The sequence below is a fragment of the Meriones unguiculatus genome, chromosome 17 (assembly GCF_030254825.1).
Source record: "Meriones unguiculatus strain TT.TT164.6M chromosome 17, Bangor_MerUng_6.1, whole genome shotgun sequence".
NCBI lineage: Eukaryota > Metazoa > Chordata > Mammalia > Rodentia > Muridae > Meriones > Meriones unguiculatus.
The window spans coordinates 93,706,022-93,726,496 of NC_083364.1; the positions used below are offsets into that span (position 1 = coordinate 93,706,022).

The 20,475-nt window shown below is 40.8% G+C and overlaps 1 protein-coding gene across 10 annotated transcripts in view; it reads left to right on the plus strand.

The window, feature by feature from the left end:
* Itsn1 (intersectin 1) overlaps positions 1–20,475 on the plus strand; it is a 182,394-nt gene that overhangs the window by 39,615 nt on the left and 122,304 nt on the right. For 9 of the 10 annotated variants that reach the window (XR_009587041.1, XR_009587042.1, XM_021628753.2 and 6 more), the window contains exons 2-4: positions 8,767–8,826; positions 10,868–10,960; positions 12,497–12,560. Coding sequence is in view for 8 of the 10 variants with exons in the window: in XM_021628753.2 (XP_021484428.1) it covers positions 8,799–8,826; positions 10,868–10,960; positions 12,497–12,560 (185 nt within the window). In the remaining 2 variants the exon portion in view is untranslated. Of the gene's footprint in view, positions 1–6,475; positions 6,538–8,766; positions 8,827–10,867; positions 10,961–12,496; positions 12,561–20,475 lie in introns of all 10 variants that reach the window. The other variant, XM_021628727.2, reaches the window with a different exon arrangement.

Genomic DNA, 20,475 nt, shown 5'->3' on the forward strand with positions numbered 1-20,475 from the left:
GGTTGTTTTCTATGGATTACTTATAAGGAACATATGAGTGAAAGTCTTACATATGTTCACAATCTACTTTAGTCTTTAGATCATTGAGTCAAAATTAGCCTTCCTTGGGAATATTGGAAGTCTTGTGATATATAATTATTGGTTCTTTTTCAAGTATACTTGGGTTATTCTATTGTATCTTAGTGTTTTTAGTGTTATAATTTTCAAAACTATTTTAAAGTTTCAAGCTTTCAGAAAGGCTGTAAGATTATAAAAAAATTAAGATACTTGTTTTCTAAACTATTGGGAATTATTTGATATAAGTAAGGTTCAAAGGTTGTAATCATGCCAATAATTTCACTAGAAATTTTATTCCTCATGATTAAAAATTGTCTGTATTAAATTGTCAAGTTCAGAATTTATGTGCTAGAAACCAAATTCCTAATTATATATTTAAATTTTTTAAACTTATTTAATATTTTATATTTATCTGTATTTGTGACAGCCAGACATTGCAAATCAAGTGACAAAATCTGTTCCAATGGTTTTGTCACTACAAATGGTACTTTACAAGTAGTCTTACCAACGTTTAGGACTCCATGTAAATACCGGAACTCATAGGCCAGTATCTGTTCTTTTAACCTTCAGTAATTAGCCCTTCTTTCTACAACTGAAAGAAGATTTTTCAAACATCTTCTACAATGGTTTAATAATTTTAACATTATCCAAACTTTGAAAAGCACCTTTTACCCAGTTCTTCATTACCTGGTATTTAGTTTATTTGTTTTCTGTTTTGCTTACACAGATACAGGAGTGTTTGCCTCACTGAAAATATCTAAGTCCAGGCTAACTATGCAGCTTGCCTGGTATGTGCAAGCCTCGGGCTCAGGTCCTAGCAGTACTCTCTCTCCATCCAGAGGCTTGAAGCCCAGCAGTGTGCTTTAGAAAGGCTCTCAAAGCAAATGCCGTGTGTTACATTCAGAAGAGGACCGTTTCTATTCCCTCGGAGAAGCAAAAATTAGATACATTCCAGCCATAGAGGATGCCTGTGGCTGGTGAAATTGGGGATTTCTCCTTTCTCTCTTCAGTTTTCTGAATTCACTGGCAGGAATTACAGACAGTTATGCTGAGGGCATGCTAGTGAGCTAGAAATGTTTTAGAAGAGTTTTTTTCTCGTGTGTGTGTGATTTGTCCTGGAACTCACTCTGTAGACCAGGCTGGCCTAGAACTCACAGAGATCTGCCTACCTCTGCCTCCTGAGTGCTGGGATTAAATATGCACCATTGCCTGGCCAGAAGAGCTTTTTTAAAAAATTATTATTATTATTATTATTATTATTATTATTTTTAATTTTTGAATCAGGATATCTAGCTTCCATATAAGAAATGCTTACAATTTCAGAAAATGCTCCCTCATTTAAAGAGTCGGTGCTTTTGATTATAAGTCAGTGTTCTAGCGATCCTTCTCAGTTTCTTGTGGGGTGTGCTGTGATGCTTTTATGCCTTTGCATTTCCTTTTCTTCCTCCTTTCTGTTGTCAGGGTTTTCACTGCTTGCATTAGTGTCTCCATCCACACTTGGTGCCGCTTTGACAGTTTCCGAGACTCACTACTTCTTATTAAGTTCTTATTCCTGAAAGGTGATAACCACAGGCTGTGAGACCACACGGACTTCCTCTTCCAGCATTTATTGCACTGTGTCCTATCGATACTGTATTCCCATATGTAGTAGTTTAATAACTCACAGACCCAAAGTAGGATTAAATCGGCTAATTGCAGATTAGATGTTCTTTAATTTTTCATTATTTCTTTTTTGATGCTCAACTGTCCTTACACACACATTTTTGTTTTAACTATCTCTTATTGCCTTAAACTCTTGAATAATAAGGGCCATTCTAGTAAATCCTCAACTAAATTAACTCAATTATTTTGGGACAGTGTAACCATTATCTAGAGGACTTTGAGTTGTTATTTGAGTTAGATAAGACCTACAAATCAGCTTTTAAGATAATCTTAAAATGTTTCAATGAAAAGATAAAAATCAGAGATGAGACAATAGGCTGGAAGTGCGGAATTTGTTCTCCCACTACCCGCGTGGAAAGCTGGGCGTTGCTGTGGCCCCTGGAACTCAGCAGTGCAAAGGCAGAGGCAGATGAAGCCCTTCATGTGCACATACCCCACACACAGTGACACGTCAGGTACACGTGTTTGTGTGCGTGCACACACACAGATTAAAATTCCTGATCCCCCTCCTGTACACATGTTGTTTTTAAAATTTTCTATCATATGAAATGCTTGATTTTTATATGACATTTCATACATTTGTGATTGCTTTCTCCAAATTATGCCATGTAAGTGCATTATTCTCCCCCCTGGGCACCCCTGAGTCCCACCACCTCACCCCTGCCACCCTGGGGACCAGCGGTGTAGCTTACGATGGTAACTTGTCAACACTGTGTTATTCTCCCCGTAGGAGCTGGGAGGGTCTAGCTCCACCACATCCTAGCCAACACCAACACAGGGTATGATCACGTGTTTTCATGTTAGACTTGTAGTGGAGAGTGGCACAGACGTGTGTTTCCTTCATGGCTGACCTGTTGAGCATCCTTTCGTGTCTTTGTTGAATTGAAGTCCTCTGTGTCTGCTGGACATGGGCTCTGTACCTGACGTATGTGCACAAGTATTTGTCTACTCCGACTTGGGTTTATTCTTTTTATCTTTGTTATTTTTTGAAGAATGTTTTTAGCATTCATGAAGGCCAATTTACCATCTTTTATTAATTAATTAAATTTATACCTCAGTCATAGGCCCCTCCCTCTTCTCCTTCCAGTCCCACCCTCCCTTCTGCATCCCCTCACCCCTATTCCTAAGAATAGGGAGCCCCCCTTACCCATACACCCCAGCTCACCCATTCATATGAGGACTGAGTTCGTCTTCCTCCCCTGTGGCCTGGTAAGGCAGTTCTATTAGGGCGAAGTGATCAAAAAGCAGGCAACATAGTCCGTGTCAGAGATTTCCCACACTCCCCTAACTAGTGGGCCCACATGAAGCCTAAGATGCCCATTGGGCTTATCTTCTTGGGGTCTGTGCATTGTAGTATGTCTCTGGTACTATATGACTAAAATCTGCTTATCAGTGAGTATGTACCATGTGTGTCTTTCTGGGTCTGTGTTACCTCACTCAGGGTGATCTTTTCTAGTTCCAGCCATTTGCCTGCAAATTTTATGATTTTTTTGTTTTTAGTGGCTAAGTATTCCATAGTGTAAGTGTATCACATTTTTTTTTTATGCATTCTTTGCTTGAGGGATATCTAGTTTGTTTCCAGATTCTGGCTATTACGTATAAAAATGCTATGAACATGGATGAGCAAACGTACTTGTGGTATGGTGGAACATCTTTCAGGTTCATACCTAGGAGTGGTATAGCTGGTTCTTGTAGTGTGGCTATTCCCAGTTCTCTGAGAAAGTGCCAGATTGATTTCCAAAGTAGTTGAACAAATTTGCACTCCCACCAGCAATGGAGGAGGGTCCCCCTTTCTCCATGTCCTCACCAAGATGTGTTGTCACTTGAGTTTTTGATCTTAGCCATTCTGACAGATGTAAGATGGAATCTCAGAGTCAGTTCGATTTGTTTTCCCTAATGACTAAGGATGGTGAGCATTTCTTTAAGTGCTTCTCCACCATTTGAGATTCCTCTGTTGAGAATTCTGTTTAGCTCTGTATCCTATTTTTAATTGGTTTTTTGAGTTTTTTATATTTTTTGAGTTCTTTATAAATTCTGGATATTAGCCCTTTGTTGGATGTAGACTGCCATTTCATTCTGTTGATGTGTCCACAGCAAGCACACAAGCACACTATCACCATCAACTCCACAATAAAAGGAGCTAACAATCATTGGTCACTATTATCTGTCAACATCAATGGACTCAACTCTCCAATAAAAAGACAGGCTAATAGAATGGTTGCGAAAACAGGATCCGACATTCTGCTGCATTCAAGAAACACACCTCAGCAACAAAGATAGACACTACCTCAGAGTAAAGGACTGGCAAAAGGTTTTCCAAGCAAATGGACCCAAGGAACAAGCTGGAGTAGCTATCCTAATATCTAATAAAATACACTTTCAACCAAAATTAATCAGAAAACATTATTAAAGCATAAATCACAATCCATCCCAACACATTAATAGTTGGAGACTTCAACACCCCATTCTCACCATTGGACAGATAGAGACAAACTAACTAGAGAAATAATGAAGCTAACAGAGGTCATGAATCAAATGAACAAATAAATGTTTATGGAACTTTTCACCCAAACACAAAAGCATGTAATTTTTTTCTCAGCACCACAGGGAACCTTCTCCAAAATTGACTATATAGCCCAAAGCAAACCTTAACCGATACATGAAATTGAATCAACCCATTGTTCTTTTTCTTTTTCTAATTATGCTTGTTTGTATCATGAGAAACTAGTAGAAAGCATGAGCATATACTCCAGTCTTTAAAACATTTTTTTGTACAAAGCTTGTGTGGTTTTCTATCTATCTAGTCAGTGGTTCATTTTGAATTAATTTTCGTGTTTGATGACATTTGGGGTCAGTGTTCTTTCATGTATTCTTCAGAGGTGCCTGCATGGCTGATCTTGTTCCATTGAAAGCTTTGTTTCCACTATAAGTTGCGTGTGCAACTTTCCAAAAATCAGTTGGCGAACATGTTTGGCTGACCTGTGGGCAGCAGTTCTGAGGTTCTTGACTCTGTTGCCTTGTAGTGAGCCTTCGAACTAGACAGGCAGACCCCAGTTGTCCTCTTTTTAAACTCTCAGCGGCCCTTCTGTTTCTGTGTGATTACCAATGCCGGCTCGCCAGCTGCCACCGAACTCCTTGGGAGTTTGACTGAGATTGCTTGAAATGCTCAGGTCTGGAAGAGAAATGCTGTTCTAACAAAAGTGAGTCTTATATACTTCATGGCAGTATCTTTCCATTACTTAGGTCCTCTTGAATTTTTCTTTGCAATATTTTGTTAATCTCAGTAGAGGACTAATGTTTTTGTTTTTAGACAGGGTTTTATCTGTGTATTGTAAACTAGCTTAACATTTGCCACCATCCTGGCTGAGCCTTCTGATTGCTGAGATTTCAGGTGTAGTCCATCACGTGTCATTTCTTTCATGGAATTTGTGCTGAGTAATATTAGATTTTGTGGTGCTACTCAAATTAGAGTTGTGAATAGCCTTGAACCATTGTGTAGGTCTTGGGAACTAGACCTGGGTTCTCTGCAAGAACAAGTGCCTTTTTTTTTTTTTAAAGATTGATTTTATGTACTCAATGTTCTGTTTGCATGCACACCTGCATGCCACAAGAAGGTACCAGATCTTATTATAGATGGTTGTGAGCCACCATGTGGTTGCTGGAAATTGAACCCAGGACCTCTGGAAGAGCAGCCAGTGCTCTTAACCTCTGAGCCATCTCTCCAGACCCCAACAAATGCTCTTAACAGGGTTTTTTTTTTTCCCCTCTTAATTTCACTTTATAATTACTTCTATGACAATATGTAAGAATTGTGTTAGTTTTTATTTAATACATCTGCCCTTTACCCTACACCTTTACTGTGTTTGCTTACTATTGTTTTATAAATTTTCTAGAGTTCGCTATGTTAAAGTTCATATATATTTGTGTGTGTGTGTGTGTGTGTGTATGCAAATGTGTGGGGTGTGTGTATAAAAGTCAAAGTCAGAGGACAGCTTTCAAAAGTTGGTTCTCTTTCCACTGTATGGTTTCCAGGTATCAAACTTGGGTCCTTGGCCTTGGCTGCAGGCTACCCTTGCCCACTGAGTCCTCTTGTAGCCCTGGTGACCTTTTCCTAGACGCTCTCTCTCTTAGAAGAAGGTTCCTACTAGTTCTGATTCACTGAGAGGTTTTGAAATCATTATTAAATGTTGAGTTTTTGTGAAAAACTTTCTTCTGAATCCATGGGAATCATGTGGGCTTTCTGCTTTCTGCTGGCAATAACAAATTATATTAATTCATTTTCAAGTGTTTTATCCTTTTCATCTGCCATCTTGATTTAAATTGTGTTTTGAGAGTGATTTTGCATCTGTACTCTCTAGAGGCTTTCCTGTGTCCTTGATTATTTTTTACTGTCTGCGTTCTGTATTAGAGACAGGGAATGAATAGCAAGAGATGCTTCCTATTTAAAAAAGTTTGCCTGACTTACATGTTGCATCTTCCTTCAGCGTTGCTAGAACTCACCAGTGACACCATTGGAAGTTGTGGCTTTCTTTCCTGGGATGTTCTTAGTCATAAGATTATTTTCTGTAGTAAACACGAGGGTTCAAATAGTGTTTCTCCCTGTGCGCAGCAGTAGCATTAATTAACTTCTTAGAAGTTCGTGTCTCCCGTCATAAGCTCTCCTGGGTAGCTAGTCCAAGTAACTCAGATGGAAAGGGGGCAGTGTCAGGAAGAGCTGCTCCTGTCCCTTCATCTGTCTCTTATGCTTCCATCTCAGGTTCCCTGGGAACCAAGGAGAACTGAGGAGTGAATGGGCATTTGAAGGACTCAGGCATATGGGTAGGTTCCAGCACGGTCCTCAGAGCAGCTTTTGACTGTTATGTTACTGAACAAGCCTGGGAGGTTGTTCATTCACTCCTCACAGTGGTGTAATTTTTATTAGATAGATTCTGTACTAACAGCCAGGTTCGGATCAGTGACCTGCAGAGCTCCAAGGTGTAGCTAGGACATGGAAGAGAGAGAGTGAAAGCATTGTATATATCCCAGATGTTGGATGCAGGGTGGAGTCTGCAGTTGTTTGGTTGCCCCTTCATGTTCAGTGTAGGGGAAGTAGAAACAGCTACCAGAAGTGCTAGGCTATTATTCAATCTAATGTTGGTCACAGACTTTCTGTTAGCTGTCTCGACTTCCCCTTCATCTCTGGAGGATGAAATTTCATTTCTGTGGTAAACAGCAAAATTATTTTTAGGTTCCTTGACAGGAACTGATAATAATTATACTTTGGCCATAAGAGTTTCTGTACTTCTGTCTAGTTTTGACCCTCTCAAGGAATTGTGAAATATTTAAAGTAAAGCACAACATTGTATTTATAAGAATTCTGTGGCTAAAAATATGATGAAACAATGTTTTGTGCAATAAATCTATGCTTATTTAAAATAATAGTATACTTTTTAATGGTCTCATAATAGTTGAATATTAAGAGTATACTGACTATAACTTAAATTGAGGTGTCTCAGTTTTCCTGTCTGCAATGGTTTTGGTAATAAATGTTTGTTCTTGAAGATCCAATCAAACTCATCTTTAATTTTTCCTGCTTGCATTTCCATTTTATATCTATATTTCCAACCATTTTTATTTTGTACTTTAAGAATTTTGTGATTTATAGGGCAGTAAACAGATCCCTTTTTTCCAGATTTGTCACTTTATTGTACATCAAACCTAGCAAAAGAATAGCTTGTTTGTCTGAATTGTGTTTATTCCAAAAAAGTCTAGGATAATGTAACATTAGCTAACAAGTCATTATAATTCAGTGTTGGGGCAAAGTTGTAGCTTAGTGGTGGGGTACTTAATTGCTTAGCATATGGGGCTCAGATTCAACTCCCAACACAGAAAGAAAGGAAGGATAAACCAGAATGTTAATATAAGGAAAACATGATTATGTCATTAGCGGCTCAGAAAAAAGCTTCTAAGAAAGTTAGCATTCACTCCTTATAAAAACCTTAAGTTAAAAGGAATCAAGGGAAACTTGATATGACAAGTACAAAATGATATGACAAAGTACAGCAAACCACCCAAAGTGTGAATAACGACAGTCAGAGGTGATGCAGCAGTTAACTCTGCCACAGGAGTTTCATGTACCTAGGTTTTGTAATGGACAGAAGTGAGATATTGATTTCCAGATGACACAGATCTAACAAATCTAAGATACCTGTTTGTGAAATAAATGGCCCAGCAAGTTGGTGAAGTCTGGAGTGTCTGGGCATGAAGGGGTCAACAGCTTGTCTTTATTTTGCAGTAAACAGTGAAGGATTGAGCTTAGTCAGACAGAATGAACAGCATTTCCTCTAGTGAGTGTTAAGTAGTTGTTTCACTTGGCTTTAAAAACTCAGAGCCGGGCATTTTTAGAAAGTTGGATAAGAAAATCTATGACCTGTCTGTTGCAAAAGCATCATGTTAACAGTTTAGGCGAGAGAACACACACTGGGCTACCTTGACTGCGTATTTGCTTCTCATAGTCTGTATGGCGCAATGCAGTGTTGTTCTTAGTGGTATTTGCTCTAATCACCTCCTTCTCTTCTTCCTCCTCCCTTCCTCCTCCCTTTACTCTTCCTCCTCCTCCCCCCTCCTTCCTCCTTCCATCTGTAATGTAGGTGGAATTAGAAGCACCTGTTGCATAGCACTGTGTAGTTACTAAAAGAGAAGAGCTGTGAGCCACCTTTGTACAATGTACACTAGTTATTGTTTAGTGAGAAGGAACTGTAAAAGTTCTCTAGATGATTGGTGTGTAGAGACAGTTAGGAAGATATGTTGAAAAGTATCAGCGACAACGTTGGTGATTAAATCGGCTGTCCTAGCTAGCCGCGCAAAAGCTTCTCGTGATAGCCTACCAGCATCCGCTGTCGTTGCTGGCACTAACAGTCTATCCAGGGAATTAAAAAAGGACCTTTTCAGTGTAACTTTTATTTGTAGGGCTGTACTCTAGTTCTGGTGTTGATGTTAAGTTTAAAGAGAGCATGTTAGCTTGTTTATATACAGACTTGAAACTTACATGTTGCATTTTAATTACAGGCGTCAATTAGCAAGGTAAACGTAACAGAACCATGGCTCAGTTTCCGACACCTTTTGGTGGTAAGTTTTGAAAGTTTCTTTCTTAATCTAAGTTGTGGCCAGATTTTAAGACTTTACAATGATGGGAAATTTCAGATAAATTAATAGAGTTGAATTGGGCTGGGATGTACTTTAGGGGTAGAGCCCTTCCCTTACATGCATGAAGTCCTGTGTTCAGTTTTCATTACCATGAAAAGAAACCAACATAAGTAGAGAAAGTTAGACAGTCAACGCTCATAGTATATGAGTTTCAGTGATTACGGACTAGATTTTGTTTCATTGGGCTGTTTTGAAGTAACTCTAAAACATTTTAACCTTTCATCACGAAGATTTTAGTGTGTTTATTTACTAAATGATAAAAACTAAAGTATAACGCCATTACCAAACCACTAAAATTCACACACACATTCTAGTTATAAAACTACATTATATCCATTTCATGCTTTATGTAGCTTTTCATTATTTTTGTTCAAATTGAATTCCAAATAAGGTGCCTGGGTAGATACCTCCATCCTTGCTCTTAGCCTCTGCCTGGCTTGGCTTGTTGCTTGCACAGTGTATTTGTTGATCTGAATGAATCACACTGTACTCCTTCAAATCCTGAATTTGAAGCATGACATTTTAGCTTTACTGTATCTGTTTGAAACTCATCGGTCTGGTAAAATGTTTTTCTGGCACGTTACTCATGCATGCCTTGTAGTGCTGGAGATTGAGCCAAGGGTCTGACACACTGAGCCCAGAACCTATTAACAAAACAAAGTATGGCATGCTAACAGGTGATCTTGGCAAGGCTGTGGACGAAGTGAAAGGTCTGAGTGCTTGACTGCCCTACTTAGGCTCTTCTTTCAGACCCTAGTATTGCCAAACCCACAGGAATGTAAACCAATTTCTTGTCAGTTGTAAAGAGGCTAAGAAGGCATCGCCTGTGTTCCTGTGAGCACACTGTTGGAAGTCTCTAGGATTCCACACACACCTGCAGACTTTTCCAGAGCTTCACTTATTTTGTGTTACTTGCATTTTTGTTTTTTGGTTTGCCTTCTTAATTAACTATGTTATTTGTATTTATTTTTGGCTTTCATTGTGCTTGTAAGTCTGAAGCTCAATAGTGCAGTAACAGTCCCTTTACCTTTGTAGAGCGGTCTGTGAGGGAAGAGGGATTGGTGTCAGGCACTTTTCCCAGTCATATGACACAGTGCTTGGCACAGGAACATGTTCGGTAAACATTTTCTCAGCTTCTGAATGAAGTGGGCCCGTCACTGTCATACCCTTCCCTGCAGAGAGGAGAGTGTTAGGATGTTACAGGCATAAACACTTGTGTGAAACATAGCATCATCGTATGTTCCCACTTTGGACACAGTGATTGGCTTTCACAAAGTTTTTTGTCCATCATCTAGAATTACTTTAGTGGAGTATTATATTTTACAAGACGAGGGCCTAAAGTATTTATATACATACACACACACACATACATACATAGTTTCCTGTGTCCTTTGTGTGGTCATTAGTTCTATCAGAACAGTCATTTTCAGAAGCAGCTTTAGTGAGGCACAGTTGAGACATCCTCAGTTGACTAGCTTTACCTGTACCATTTGGTGATCACCAGCACATTTGCAGAGTTGTTATAACCATTCCAGGGTATTTGCATATTTTCATAGACTCACACGATTCTAGTTGTGCTTTAGTACTTTCACTGCCTCCACCACCACTCTTTTTTTAATGCTCGCCTTGGATTTTCATAATTTTTGCCTGTGACATATTAGGCACCTGAAATTAGAGTTTTAGGTTTTAGTAACCTTAGTCTCTTTCTTAGTTTTGTGTAAATAAATTGCTGAGTTAGTATTTTTCATATTGTTTTAACTGTAGAGTTATAGGACAAGTTTCTAGAAAGTATTTTTGCCAATTTTTAAAATTGCTTTGTTCTTAATTTTTAAACTTTAAACACATGTCTTCCAAGGACTGTGGCTATAGCACAACAGCAGGACTTTAAAGTGCTGTGGATATGATGTTTTGAACATTTTATTTCTCTTGGTAAGTAATTGCCTGTCTTGTCTTTGGACTGCAGGGAGCCTAGATATCTGGGCTATAACTGTGGAGGAAAGAGCCAAGCATGACCAGCAGTTCCATAGTTTGAAGCCGATATCTGGATTCATTACTGGTATGTGGTTCCCATCTGTACATTCTCAGTGAGCAGCAGGAACTCTGTCATGCAGAGTGGAAGTGGGCGCATGTGACCAGTGGGACATTTGATCCATTTCGCCCTAGTCTTGAACCTGTATTTTTTTTTTTTTAATTTTGTTTACCGTCACCTGTATGTTGGGGTGGGGATGGAGGTCAGAGGATAAGTATGTGGGGTTGGCTTTCTCCTCTGTCTTCCCATGGCTTTCCGTGATCCAGCTCAGGAGCTCAGGTCGAGAGGCTCAGGCCCTTTCCCAGAGCCTGTCTCAGGCAATTAGTTGCTTCTCCTGTAACACCATCAGACCTATCACAGTATTTGTGAGTGTCGGAACACTTGTTCTTGTCTTTCTGTTGGGAATTGGCCATCGTCAGAGGATTGCATTCTTTAAAATAGGGTCAGCTCGGTGCCCTAGTGCTAAAGTCTAATCTTGATCAGGCCCAGGAAACAGTAGATAGCCAACGCTTTCTAAGGATTTTATTGCTGTCACTGAAAGTACCTTCTGTGCCTTTCTGTGAGCTTAGCTGTTTGGTCATCATTCAGCAGTTCAGGGCAAAAAGTGGGAATCTGGGTTTCCTAGAAGGTGTTCTATATTTATTTGTACGATGGATCTCCAACTGACTGATTGACAGGATTCATTTACTTGTAGTTGTCCAGTCTGTGTCATTACCAGCAGTTATCAATATTTAGAGTAAAAGCTCTTTATAAAAAAATAATTTATTTGTATTTATATACATTGTTGTTTTACCTGCATGTATATTTGTGTGAGGGTGTCAGATCCCCTGGAACTAGAGTCACAGACAGTTGTGAGCTCCATGTGGGAGCTGGGAGTTGAACCCTGGTCCTCTGAAAGAACAGTACGTGCTCTCAACCACTGAGCCCTCTCTCCAGCCTCAGAGAGACTCACAGAGCTCCACCTGCCTCTGCCTCCTAAGTGCTGGAATTAAAGACATACACCACAGCTAGAGTAAAAGCTTTTTACAGACTATGTCTCATCAGTTGTTAACTAAGGTATTTGCTATGTGTGCCTTGTCATGTGCTATTCTCTTACTGTAACAAAATATCTGATATAATCAGGTGCTAAAACAGGTTGATTTTTGGCTCACAGTTTCATTTCAGGACCCATTGTCTATGCTGATGACCTAGGACTTTTTACAACATCCTGTCTTTTAAAATCTCTACCATTCTCAGTAGCATCAGGCTTGGGGCAGAACTGTAAATATTGTCCTCTGAAGTACATTTAGCATCCAAACTATAATAGTCAGGACGGGGAGCTCATCTTGTTAAACTACAGCTTAAAGTAGACGATCTATCCCAGCAAATACTCAGGCCCTTTAAAGTGTTGAGTCAGGGGGTTGCTTATGCATCATTGATTAGAGACCTTCGAACTTTCCTGTGGGGTCATTGGTGCTCATAGCATAACCTGCCTCTTAAATAATTTTGTAATTTTGCTCTAAGAGTATCTCTGTTAGCTCTTGCTGTTTTGCTTTCCTAAAACTTTTCTCACTTACTTTACAGGTGATCAAGCAAGGAATTTTTTTTTCCAATCTGGGTTACCTCAGCCTGTTTTAGCACAAATATGGTAAGTTGGAAATTTATACAAGCAGAATGTAAAACAAAACACTATCCCATTCTATTTATTTGGAAGTACATTTGTGGGTGTGTATGTAGAAAGAGAACATGCAGGTCTAGCCTGGAATGTTTTGTTACTTCTTACCAGAAAAATATTTTTGCAAAGGACCAACATTTGAATAGCAGTGCTGTGCACAAAAATTAAGGTGTAACTGAAACATCTGAATTTGGGTAGTTTCCTACAAATTTGTTTTGGCTTCATGTGTGTCATTCACACTTATTTAAATGCCCCCCTCCCATTTTTTCCTTTCTAATGAAATTATTCTTTATCTTTCACTGTTTGAGCATTAGTAATATAGAAATAGCTGGTTTGGTACAGTGTGATACTTGACCAATGCTAAGTAAGTGTTGAAGTTTTTCACAAGTAGGGGTTTGGCCAAGAGCATGAGTAAAACAGGCTGTTAGATACAGTTTTGGATTCTAGGTTTCCAGCTTTGGGAGGCAATGCTGAATTCTACTGACCTGAAAGAAAGCCACATTTCCCTCTGTGTGGCTCTTACCAGGACTGTGGCTCTGTTTCCTGACTGGGCTAGTGTTACAGTGTTCTGCACTTGGTGTAAATAAAGGCAGAGAATTTGTAGTCCTAGCTATAGCACTTTCTGTCTCTGCTATTGGGAACATATATTTGCCCTTTTAGATCTCAGTTTTTAATCTAGATAATTGGTGTTTTTTTTTTTTTAAATAAAGTTGAGTGGATTGGCCAAAAAAAAAAAAAAAAAAAAATACATGAAGGATTTAATGTGTGGCTTGACACGTGCAGTAGGCCAGCAAACAAGAACCAGGAAGGTAGGGCTTAGCCTCAGAGACAGACCCTCCACATAACTAAGCTTTCCAGCTAAGTACTCCTTCCCTTGAGTGACCAACATGGTCATGTTTATAAGTGCACAACAATTGGAAAGACTGGCAGAGCACCTGTTGCTTTCAGACGCCAGAACTAGTGTCATGCTCAGAAAAAGTAAAGCTTATGTGGGGCATGTAACGCACACACACACACACACACACACACACACTGTGTGTCATATATTCAGGTTGAAAAGCATTGTGCTGGGGTTTGGTGCTGCACTGGGTTGCATGCCATCTTTCGTAGCTGTCAACATTTTGGCTGCCAGTTTCTGCCCTCCTTTCCACTAGAGCTTGTTTCCAGGACACTGTTTCAGTTCTAACTGTGGGTCCATTTGAGGAGAAGTAAAGGCTCAGGGAGGAAGCACGCATGCAGGGGCTGTCAGTCAGCCAGTCACCGTCAGAATCGAGGTGCACTTATGTGCCACGTGTGCATCTTAGCAGGTTTTGGATTGCAGCCTGGTGTGTGGTGTTCTTTCCCTGCACTAAGGCTATCTCTAGAATCTGCTTTCCAGGGCTCCTCCACTGACTTGTGCGTATCTGCTGGAAGTTTCATTTGTGAAGCATTTTGCCACCAGGTATGCTAGCACAGGGCTGTAGTCCTGCCACTTGGGAGACAGACCAGGGATCACGAGTTAGAGGCCAGTGTGAACTATAGCATGGGACCCCGTCTCAGGGGTTACTTGTTACTGGGTTTGAACCCAGCGCCCTGGAGGCTGGTGTACAAGTATTCACTTGAACTGTATTCCTGGGTACCACCCCTGCCTTTTAAAAATTTTATTTTGATGCAGAGTCTTACTTAGGTTGCCCGTAGTAGCATTGGATTTTATTCTTCCTTCCTCAGACTCTGAGTGGCAGGGTTACAAGGCTCTGTCTGCCCTCTCTGCCTTCCTCCTCTCAATGCCAGGGCAGAGATAGTTCCACGCACTTCAGTTGTCAGGTGTTCTCTATCTGCCAGTGCCCTCCCCGCTGCTTTCTGGAAGTGTTTCTAGGAGCTCTGTCATCTTCAGCCATTGTTGTAGTCTGGCTTTACATTCTGACCTAGCGCCTTCAGAGAATTCAACTTCCTCGTTCATGTTCTTCACTGGAAATCCGACGGAGAGACCAGCAGTCCTCCGGTCTGAGTAGGCTATAGCCAAGACTCCAGAAACAGTTAACTGGAATGCACTTTTCTGCTCACTTGTGTACATACCCACGATGAAGTTAACTCTGCAGCCAAGAACATATGGGAGAGAGTGATACAGGACAGTCTGCCACTGTAGATGCAGAACGCTCTTCCTCCTCAGGTCATTGCCACTGGGCTCGCCTGTGTCAGGGTCCATCCTAGTCCTCTCTTTACAGAGGAGAGTGCAAGTGGCCCGGGTACCCACCCAGGGAAGCACAAGAATGGGAGCCTTTCCGCCATTCCAGACAGGGTTAAAACAGGCTTGAGGAGCCTACGCTCTGCTGCAAGTCAACGGGGGTTGGAGCCAGGCTCATGGCAGCTTGCGCATCTCGGCCCATCATCTTAGTGGGGTTCGTGTTGGGGAGATTTCAAACTGGTTTTCAGAGATGCTGCAGAGGACCCGAGTTTCTGTGCCTAGCACCCGAATTGGACCGCTCACAACTGCCTGCAGTTCGTGCTCCAAGGGCTCTGACTCTGGCCTCCAGGTACACTGGGGTCTGTGTGCGCGTTCATGTGCACACCTGCGATTGAAAATAAAATATACCTGTGTTTAAGAAGCAAAACCACGCTGTGCATGGTGGCGCACGCTTATCTTCAGAGCACTTTGAAGAAAAGCAGAAGGACCCAGAGTTCACGGCCAGCCTGGACTAAATGAGATCAGCTTTAAAAATGAAACAAGCACATTGTTAAAACTATTAAGGAGCCAGAGAGATGGCTCAGTAGTTAAGAGCTCTTTCTACTCTTCTAGAGGGCCTGGGTTCAGTCCCCTATGGAGGCTCACACCTGTTTGTAATTCTAGTTCCGGGAGATCCAGTGCCATCTTCTGGCCTCTAAGGGCAGGAGCCATGCACAGGGTACACATATGTACATGCAGGCAAATACCAATACACATAAAATTAATTGATCAGTTAATCAAGACTGTCTGTTCAGCCAAAACCCAAAGCCATCACTGAATGTTCAAGTCCAGTATGATCCTGCTTTTTCTGTGTTTCATCTCCTCTCAGCTCTGACCTCTGCTGCTCACTCTCTTCCACAGTGTCTACTCCAGAAGCTGATCGCTGTCCTCACAGGGGCAGGTCTCTCCTTGCTTAGGCCATTGTGTTCCACTGTTTTGGTGTCTCCTTCCTGCAGTCACAGAGCCCACACAGCTGCTTGGTGTCTGTTTGTCATCCTATGCTGCAAAGAGGTGCTGTTTGGTGAATTTGTCTAGAGTGGTTCCCTTTGCCCACTCAGTCCCTCCTTCAGTCATCTGCACCTCTCAGTGGGTCTTTATCTCAGGGTCTCGAGCATGCTGGACCAAGGACTTCCCACTGAAACAAAGCCCAGCCCTTCCTCCAGCCTCGGTTGTATCTGGCACCATGCACACTGATCTGATTTGTTCTAAACAAGAAGGCAGAGGCCATGCCTTTTTAATTCCCAGATAGTGCTCACACCAAAGCACCCTTAGGGTTTTTTGTTTCTTGTTTGAATGAATGAATGACCAAACTGGCTTGCTCTTTCCTATGACCTGGCCTTCTATTTAGTTTAGGGCACCAAATAGCAGGTGATTTGTGGTGATGTGTCTGTGAGGAGCAGTACCTCCTGAAGGACTCTGCTGACCTCATTAACAAGGTTCTCAAAGCAGCAGTGTGTACAGGGCTGTACTGGGGAGTTCTGCTCTTCATTCCCTGTTCCCACTCACATCACTGTTTCTTGTCATTTTCATTGTGGTTAAAAGCAGGCACAGAACGAATAGTGTTTCATGTGTGTTCCTCTTATATTAAGGGTTAACGATAAATTCACTTTTATATTTTGCTTTTCTCACTTAATATATCCTGGAAGCCACTTATCATTCATTTCCTTCTGATCACACAGCGCATGTAGCATGTGGTAGGGCTTCTGTCCAGTGTCCCGTGTTTCCATACTTGGGTTATTTCTGGTGTACTGTGATTACTGATAACATAGTGATTACAGAAAACACTGCGATGAACAGCTTTTAGCCGAGTGTTTTTATGGTTTTGAAAATGTACCTTCACAGTCAGTTCATAAGTATGCGGCTGCTGGTTGTAAGCAAATGATTATGGGTTGTAGTAATTTTCCCATCAATAGTGTCTCAGAGTGGCGTATGATTTGCTTTATTTGTATAAATCAAACAAGAGAAGTATACCATTGGTGTAATAGTCACTTTTCTATGTCTGTGATAAAAGACCATGACCAAGGCAACTTACAGAAGGGTGTATTTTGGGCTTGCAGTTCCACATCATGTTGGAGAAGCATGGCAGCTGGCATCAGGCATGCCAGCAGGAACAGCTGAGGGCTCATATCTTTAACCATAAGCAGGAAACAGGGGCCACATAGAGGAGTCATTGAAACCTCAGAGCCCATCCCCATTGACACACTTCCTTGAGCAAGGCCACACCTCCTAAGCCTCCTCAAACAGGGCTGCCAACTGGAGACCAAGCTTTCAAATGCCAGACACTATGAGGGACATTGCGCTTAGCATCTCTGCTCTTTACTCTCCAGCTTCCTTTCAGGCCACTCCTGACAAGGCTCATCTCTGACCTCAGTTTCCAGAGCCATGCGCAGCAGCTTGTTTGCTGGGTTTAGCATACACTTTTACCTTTGAGGTTGTGTAAGTTTGGTGTCAGTACTGTGCAGACTTGCCTGCTTTGGGAGGGATTAGTACAAAGTTCACTGGAGAAGTACTACAAGTTGGCTCTGAAGAGGATGACAGAGCCAGAGTGTTTTGTTTTTGCCAGAAGCCCTGGGCAGTGGGATAGGAACTGCTGTGGAGCAGCAGCCGGATGCCACTGTGTTGGCTGCTGGGAGGGAAAGAGTGGAGGGTTGATCGTTGTGAGTAGTTGTGTTTCCAGAACATCTTTGTGTTCTCTGTCACTAGGGAGTTTTAATAGTTACATTTTGTTAATTCAGAGAAAAAGTCTTTTTGAGAATTGGAGACGAGATGTTCAGCTACATCTTGGACCTTGCTGGGTGCCTTAATGTGAAGCTCCAGAATGAAGGGCTATCTGCTTTCTTTCTCCTTGCCCAAGGAAGTGGGAAGGGTTTTAGAAGCACTAAATTATTCTAATTAAACTCCTATTTTAAAAAACAAACAAACAAACAACAACAACAAAAAAACCTCTTCTCCCTTAACCCATTAATCTCACGTTGAGTATTTCTAGTTTCCACCAAGAATGCTTTCAGGAGGAGCAGTGCAGGGGGTGGAGTGTGGGCAGGCGCTCAGTCCTTAATTTAAAGGTAATTAAAGCATGCACAGTGCTGTTAACTGGAGCCTTTCTTCCTGTAAAGCATTGGTAATACTTTGCAGAAAAGGAAGGAGGGTCACCTTATTTGTGTCTTCTAATTCTGAAAGCTCTTGCAAAATAAAATGAGGTCCTGTCACAAATATAGAGGCAGAACGCAGGCACATGGACTTTCACAATGTTAAGTTTCACAACATTTTGACCAGTTTGAGTTTAAGCCAGAGGCACCAGATTCATTCAGGATTATGAGATTCTGTCAATGTTGGTATTTATTTCAGCAGATAAAGGCCAAATGAAAATTCATTATCAGCCCAGAAGATGTGGATTAAAGCTTGAAAAACAAAACTGAACAAAACACAGGGACCTTTTCTTCCAAGTGACTCTGGCTTTAGCTCAGCAACAGAGCTAATGCAGCATAATTTACTAATAAAAATTTATGCAAGTATTTGAGTCAGTCTTATATAGCCTAGCCTGGTCTTGGATTTTCAATGTAGCAAAAATTACCTGAAACTCTTAATCTTCCTGCCTCTCTGCTTCTTGAGTGCTGAATTATAGGCTAGTTGCAGCATACCTGGCTTTAAAATACCGTGTTCTTAAAATAAATACCTAATAAAATAGATATCTAGGGAAATATGCTACTTACAAGTCTGGTAAAAATGATTAAATTTCATAGAATAAATTTACCAATAAATTGCATGAAGAAAGTGTAATATATGAAGGAAGTGAAAGAAATGGAAAGACCTAAGTGTTATTTTCTTTGCTGGAACAAACTGGTATGTATATCCAATATAGAAAAAGAACTGTGTGTGTCTGTGTGCGCGTGCGCACATGTGTTTTTTTCACTCGTATGTGTGTGCTTGCATGTGCGTGCCTGTGTCTATGTGGAAGCCAAAGGTAAACTTTTGGTTTTGTTCCTTAGGTACTGTCCACCTTGGTGTTCTATTTTTATTTATATATGTGTATGTATGTGTGTATGTATGTATGTCAGTATGCCGTGTGTGTGTGTGTGTGTGTGTGTGTGTGTGTGTGTCCAGAAGAGGGTGTCAGATTTCTTAGAACTGGAACTCCAGTGGCAGTGATCTACATGTTATTTTGGGTGCTGGGAACCAACCTTGTGTCCTGAAAGAGCTATTTTTCTTTAAAAAAATTTTTTTTAATCTTGTATGACTGTTTTCCCAGTATGTGTGTAAGTGTGCCATGTATCACATGTATTCAGTAACTGAGCAGGCCAGGAGAGGTCATCAGATTCCCCTAAGAACTGGCGTTACAGGTAGTTGGAAGCAGCCTTGTGAGTGCTGGGAAATGAATCTGGGTCCTTTGCAAGAGCAGTCAGCAGTCTTAACAGATGATCCATCTCTTTAGCCCTTGTATTTTGTTTTTGCTCATGAGACAGTGTCTTTGACTAGGATCTGGGGCTCACCAGTGAGGGTAAGATCAATGGTCAGCAAGCTCCAGGGCAGATCTGCTTGCCTCCACTTTGCTGTAAGAAAATTACAAGCATTTACCACTATGCCTGACTTTCATGTAGGTACTCGAGCTTCAGGTCCTTATGCTCATGCTTCAAGCTCTTGACCAGCTACCAAAACCAATTTTCTTAAAAAGGAAAAATGAACAAGCCATTAAGCTACTGAGACAAGGTCACATCATGTTGACCTGGGGTGGTTTCAGGAGAGCTAATCTGGAAATGTCTCACTTCACAGGAATACTGAGTGTATTACAACATGTAGAGAAAGGGTTAGTTAAGATTGCTTGACATTGTGGTATGTGTTTGGAAGAAATGTGATTTGATTGTAGACTAACCCCTCCCCCATGAGTGAATTACAGTTAGGTTAAAGGTTAAAATGTAACAAGACAAATCAATGACCAAAAACTTAAAAACTGACAAAATAAGTATTTTGTGTATTCAGTGTATAATTTCTACACGGTGAAGATCCACACAAAATCAGTAGAATAAATTTTGAAGACTCACTAATTTTCAGTTAAATAGTTAATGTCCTGTATATTATTGGTAATGCTTCTAAACTGACCAGGAAAATAATCCACCAGGAAATTTGGCAAAGTTTAGAGCAAGCAGTTTGTAGAACAATAAATCCACGTGGGCAGGAAGCACAAACTTGCAGTAGTAGAGAAATTCAGGGTTTGTGGGGGTTATGGCTGCAGGAGGACCCCACCTCCTGCCTCAGCTGCCAAAGGGCTCCTTCCTGTCTGGTAGTCCTTATCTTCCAATCTTCTGTAGTCTTTATCAGTTTTAGAGAGCTTTAATTTTATTGCAGGGACTACTTTTTGTTGTGCTACATGTTTTCATTTGTGGGTAAAAAAAAAAAAAAGTGAAGTCTAGAAAAGACTTTTTATGTTGTCATGAGTATGCACGATTGGGTGGGTAATGTAGCTTCCAGTGCAAATCTATAATTTTCTGCTTTCTTTTCCATGAGAGAAAGTGCTCTTTGAAAACTCACTATAAATCACGCTGGGGCCAAGAATGCTTGGGGATTGTTTTGAAACAGCAAGCACACTCCTAATCACAGCTTCAATATTGAATGTGCAGGGCAGGGTTCTAAAAACACTTAACTTGAAGAACTTTCATAGTACAGTAATATCCCAGAATAGGATAGTATACA